We start from the raw sequence: 6,000 nt of genomic DNA, 5'->3' as shown, positions 1-6,000 counted from the left end.
TCTTCCTCTTACTCGGCTCGAAGCCCTTATATACGGTAGGTCCCTACTACTATCGTTAGGTGTACCTAGCTAGTATAGCGATCCTTACTTATCTCGCTCGTTCTTATACTACTATTCTAGCTAGGTATTAGTTTAAGTACGCTAGGTACCTTCTACTATAGTATATATACCTACTCTCCTTTTTTAGCTATTCCCTTCCCTAGTATAGGCCTACGTAGTAAGGGCACCTTAGGGTCTTCTCCCCGTATTTTAGGGCTATATAACCGTACTATTAGTATTAGAAGTACTATAGTACCCTATAGCTACTCTAATAGATCTCCGTATCTATTCTCTCGTAGTTCTAGAATAGCCTATTATCTAGTATCTAGTTAGCTTGTTCTACTGTTTCTACCTAGATAATAAGCGATAAATACGTCTTCTCTCGGTCTACTATCTTATATAACTATGCCGCCTTCGTCAGTCGTACTCCTAGGGATATATTCTAGTTCTATACTTAGAGTTAGGGAGGGTCTTCGACCTTAAATGTCCTAGGGACCCCGTAGGTAACGATAGTATACTATTAGTAGGAGAGTCGTACCGACTTTATAACTTTAGTAGTCTACTCCTTATAGGTCTCTAGTTTTCGTCTATTAGACTCTTATACTATAAAGAGTCTTACTACGCCTATTGCCTCTAACCTCGCTCTAACTACCTCTTTTTAGCCGATTCTATCGATAATCTCCTTACTTATTAGGGCTACGATTTCTTATTTCTCCGCCGGATTAGTAATATATAGGCGTACCGTATTACTTGCCTTTATAGGGGGTTAATTCTTACCTACTACTACTATTGCCTATATAGTTAGTCTCTAGGCTACCTTCTATATTACTTATTAGATTACCTTTAGGATTTAGTATAATAGCGCTTTTAGCGCTCCTAATAGCTATACTATAGTGTTCTTATATACCCGGGCTAGGTATTCGTTATCCCCTAGTAAGTTTTCCGCCTCTATATATAGGGTTATCTACGCTATATTATTTGTCGTTAGCCTCTACTTTCTATATAGTAGGCCTTAGCTTATGTCCTAGGTTTTTCCTTAGTTTGTTTTCCGGTCTAGCTCTTAGTACCGAGTGTTCGTAAGGCTATAGCTCTCGTTAGTTACTATCCTCCGCTACTATTTAGGGTAAGGTCCGCGCTTCCTAATTAGGTAGCTATCCTCCGTAACTCTATAATTCTAGGGTTATTAGGGGAACGGAACCTTAGTTTTAGGGTTCTTTATACTACGATTACGCCGCCGCTAGCGTAGGCGGGTCGCTACTACTTAAGTAGATTACTCGTCTCGATAAGGGCTGTCGAATAGATAGTCCTCGTCGGTATATCGCGCTTACTCTGAGAATAACTTAGTAGATACTAGCTAGTAAAGGAGAACGAGAGTATCTAAGCGTAACTTCGGTTCGATTCTAGTTAATATCCGCTCGTATGTCCCGTCTAGAGTCGTAGATAGAGAGTATAAGGCCTCCTTTACAAATTTAGGCCGAGTGGATTTTAGCTTCTTTAGCTCCTATAATTAATAGTATGCCTAACGGAACCTAGATAGAAGTAGATCGTTAGTATGCACAGCTATTACAATAAGAGTATACGAGAAGTAGATAACTTATATTCTATCCGCCCTAACGGAAATTGTCTCTTCGATAAGCGCTTTGGTTATAGGATCTAGTCGAGAGAGCCGGTGGTCCCGCGACAGCTACGTAGCTATGTACTGTCGAATATCTACGTCGACGGAATGTGTAGCAATAGACATCGGCGTTGCCCCTAGCCTCGCTATCGATTCGCGTATGTCCGGTAGCTCGCGGCTCGTAGCGAGAATGCCGATATAGGGTGTATGCTATAATAGTCTTGCTAAGCACTCTAGCATACTATAGCGGATGTCGCCGTCTTAGGGACACTTATCTATCGCGTCGACTAGGAGAAACACCTTCTCGTACGACTCGAAACAGGAGACTAGTATCTTCTCGAGCTCCTCGACCCCGGGCAAGCTCCGTTTTGCGTTGTCGTATGCCTATTGAAGCATCGACAACGCCGGCCCCTTCTAGTCAAACTACACGACTAGCGAATGGAGCAGGTCGATGTGGCGCTGCTTCTAGTCGTTCGAAAACGAGAAGTAGAAGATAGCGTATCCGGTATTTGGCTAGTGCTCGCAGTGCATTTTCACATCCTCCACAGCCGTAGAGCATAGGATTGTCTTCCCACACCCTGCTTTCCTATATATCTACAAGTGACGGATAGACCCGGCCTTCCAATTCCGGTACTGGTCCGACTGGACTAGCCAGGCTCCAGTCTGAGGCTTATGCAGCTGACGTGCGGAGGCGTGGCTCGTCCATGGATCGGACGGCGAGAGCCAGGCCGCCATCTTCTGAAACCGCTCTACGTGCTGTGCGGTGAGGTTATCCTGGTAGTGTATAGCCGCTAGGAGACGCCGCTTCGCACCGTCGCGTCCCTCTCCGTAGTTTGCACCTGGTGTAACGCCGAAGATGCCGTAGAGAGCATAGTACATGTCCTCCTCGCGCGTCGTACCCCTGCTTGCCATCCATTTGAACCTCTCCTCGACACTGTAGATCTGGCTTGTCCCGTAGTCGTATAGCGCCTGCTTCGGTAATTTCGTGATCCTTGCGACGACTTCCTCTATACTAGGTCCTGTGTCAATCCCGCTGTCACCGTGTACAGACGCACCTTTGGTTCCGATAACCTCCCACGCTTCTATTACGAACACGACGAAGCGCGGTGCTAGCAGCTCCTGCAAAGTCCATCCCCTCCTAAACCACTCGCTCTGTGCAAAGCCGCTCGTGTCGTCTGCCGCCCGAACATCCGCGAGGTACGCGATGCACACCTCGGCATTGCGGTACCAGTTGAACATCAAGTTGATTGCGTCAGAAAGCTCCGCCGCGCTGTCCTTGTTTATGCAACAAGTATCAATCCACACCCACTCTACCCCGGGGATATGTTCCTTGACGTATTCTGCAAAGTCTAAGATCTTCTTGTACCCGCTCTTGTTAGAGTTCCTCCTCTCTCGAACATCCTGGAGTGTAACTTCGCAGCCGTCGTGCCAGCGGTGGGACGCAATCGCGTAATTCGGCCGGTCGTCGTCGTGGAACTCGGCGAACTCGAGGCTGCGGATATTAAGCAATCTCATGGTCTACTACCTGCAATGGGCGTGCGGAATAGGGAGGCCACATGCGCGAGTATGCCTATAACTGGAAGGAGTGAAAGAGACGGACGCCTCCCGCGAGGCTGAGAGCTAAACATGCTGCATATGCTGCATATGCTGCACGGTCTAGAAATGTGCATAGCCAGCACTTACGACATATCGGCGCTCCAGCTTACCTGTTAGAGTCAGGAATATACATAAACACTCGCCGCTGCTGCCGAGTGAATAGTATGCACGTGGAAGTGATTTCAAGGGGACACGGATTGTGAGAAAATCACCCGCCAAGGACATCCTGATGTGTTGAGACGCTGGGTGTCAAAAGTGTGGGAGGCCAGCGAGCTGGTTTCCAAGCCGACGTCGAGCCGTGCGCCAGATTGACGGAACGGGCCGCTTAAACTGAGACTTTTGGCAAATCAGATACCTCGCGTGGTTACACCAAAATTTGGATCAAGGAGCACTTAACCCAGCTTCTCGCATTCCGCATTAATAACTACCCGCGTTAAAATCTCCCTCGACCTAAAAGCCTAGCTATCTTATCAGAGAATCTCTCGGAAACTATCTTGCCTACTTCCGATCGTCTTTATAGTTACGAGGCATTTGCTCATCCTATTATTATACCATCTCTAGGCACCGAGATAAACAGAGTGTAGACCGTGTACGTTCTAGTAGGGTAGGACCGGAGAAGGGTCGATTAACGGCGTTGTTACTAAGGACGACAGCACGTACAAGGTCCTGTATCTCTTGCTCTGCTCTAGCTTAGAGGTAGAAGAGCTGTCTACAAATGACGTGGAGTATTATATATCTTTAAATGCTTGCAAGTTGTAGACTTATTCGGTGAAAACTCATATTACGGCTCGCGACGCTAGTGGGCTCGCGACACTAGGATAGACATTAGAGAGCTCTTTTATATACTCGGCACTCTATCAGCGGCCTATAGATCAGTAAGGGTGTGTAGTTAGGTATAAAGTGCTCGGAAATCGGTTCTTATGTAGCGCTAGAATCGATCTAATAAGTCGTAGGACGAGCATGTCGTCTTAGGATCGAGCAGTTCTCGGATAAAGCTTTAAAGCTTCTAGCGACTCGTGTAGAGGTTACTACATTGTTTACGTAACTGTCTTAAGCATCACTTCACTTATTATATATAGCTATCCTCTAAGTCTTAGATTCAAAAAGCTGAAAGCATACGTAGTGTAAGCGTCCGCTCTCGTAGCTATTAGCATCCGAAAACGTAGAAATCCGCTATTAATACTACGATGCCTATAAGTGTACGGACGTAAGCCGTCGGCGACTCGAGGCGCTACAGCTTCGGCGCTCAGCCTTATAGCTCAGGTAAGGTAGCAGGTAGGTGGCCTCTCTGTTTCTCTATTATTGTTTGCTTTAGCTCTAATTTCGTAAAGGCGATTTGTCCTCTTAAACACACAAGCGAGACATGAAATGCGCCTCCTTAATGTCGACACCTTCAACTTTAGTGAGTTTCACGACGATGACCGCCTAGAGTACGTAATCGCATCGCACCGATAGGCAGACGACAAAGCTACCTTTCAGGACGTTAAGGGGAAGCGCAACTAGAAGAGCTTGGGGTACTAAAAAGTGGAAGCCTTCGTAAGGTGAGTTGAATGTTATGATACTAATATATTGTTTTTAAATACAAAGAGATTTTATCTGACCGGTCGCGATCAGTCTGAGCGATCGTGTATGCATCTCTGACCGCGTGGGTGTTGCCGTGGTTAGATTGGTGCAAATCGAGTCTCGTAGGGCTTGAACCGCTACAGGACACTCCACAGTACTCGATCCGTAACACGCTTATCCACAAGCTAAACACGAGTTAATGAAGCACTAGGCCCTCTCTCCAAGCTTTACTGACCTATTCCTGACAAACGGAGTTTAAGCTCGACGGCCTGATTTGGTTCCTCTCTACCAGTTGCAATTTCTGCCCGACTCTAGCTGACACCAAACAGACCCGTCCGTCGACCAACTGTCTAAGTGGAAATAGTCTCCTTTGCCTGGTAGTTGCTTGCCTTTCACCTGGCCCCAGTCGACCTTCTTGTGGGCTCTTGGTAGTCGAATAGAAGCATAGCAGTCGTATGTGTTCGTTATGATATTGAGTCGATTTCCTTCAAAGGTAACTTGAGGATGACATGTGCCCGAAACCGCCCAAAAAACATCGTTAACACTATGGATAACGTCGTCCTGATTGATCTGCGAGCATGTTCTGTGGTTAGAGATCATACCCCATACAACACGTTCGCATGGTAGACAGCTCTTCGCGCCACACGACTTCGATTCGTCCGACACAGCCCATGGATCATCGGTCCACTCTAGAGGTGAAGCAACCTCCTGAGCGAGAGCGAGCCATTGTGTCGCGAGGACTAGTGCAATTGCAATGTTGAAGGACAGCATATCGAGGTGCTTTCTGCCGAATTGATTTATTCGATCCGATCGAAAAAAGGGTGTTAAGCAATAGCTACACCCAAGGTGCTCTCCGCCGAGAGGTTAAATAGTCCTGAACGGCTCAATAGGTTGGTGGTAATTTATCAGGTAACCCGAGGCTGGGGTCATCGGACTTGGTCACCCCGATCACCCGAAATTAAAATCTCGTAAGGGCTAAAAGACCACGGGGATATCAATTAGAAGGCTTAACTATAAGGGTATAGGTCGGAGGGGCTTGCTATTGGTGGCTCGGCATTACGCCAGCCGTGCTACATAGTCTTAGACTTTTATATAGCACGAAAATGGAATAATCAATCAATCAATCAATCAATCAATCAAATGATCCTGAACTAAAGACAGAATAAGCTCGCTCTGTCTCGTGTCTT

At 46.7% G+C, this 6,000-nt stretch overlaps 2 protein-coding genes across 2 annotated transcripts; both read right to left on the bottom strand.

Moving 5' to 3' along the window:
* Positions 1 to 324: 324 nt before the first annotated feature.
* On the bottom strand, positions 325 to 3,169 carry CLAFUR5_12794 (Vegetative incompatibility protein HET-E-1; the record flags this gene model as incomplete). Its single annotated transcript, XM_047911942.1, has 8 exons — positions 325 to 357; positions 1,409 to 1,540; positions 1,655 to 1,723; positions 1,754 to 1,864; positions 1,943 to 2,038; positions 2,084 to 2,119; positions 2,192 to 2,240; positions 2,289 to 3,169. 8 exons carry the CDS (start codon positions 3,167 to 3,169, stop codon positions 325 to 327), a joined length of 1,407 nt encoding a protein of 468 aa, XP_047768026.1.
* Positions 3,170 to 5,098: 1,929 nt separating this feature from the next.
* Positions 5,099 to 5,584, bottom strand: CLAFUR5_14684 (Ecp22; the record flags this gene model as incomplete). The annotated part of the gene is made up of 1 exon (XM_047913832.1): positions 5,099 to 5,584. The coding sequence occupies one exon, from the start codon at positions 5,582 to 5,584 to the stop codon at positions 5,099 to 5,101; it is 486 nt and encodes a 161-aa protein (XP_047768197.1).
* Positions 5,585 to 6,000: the final 416 nt, after the last annotated feature.

Source organism: Fulvia fulva, chromosome 11, assembly GCF_020509005.1.
Source record: "Fulvia fulva chromosome 11, complete sequence".
Classification (NCBI taxonomy): Eukaryota; Fungi; Ascomycota; class Dothideomycetes; order Mycosphaerellales; family Mycosphaerellaceae; genus Fulvia; species Fulvia fulva.
The sequence above is the reverse complement of the archived record's forward strand: the minus strand, read 5'-3'. Positions and strand labels throughout refer to the sequence as shown.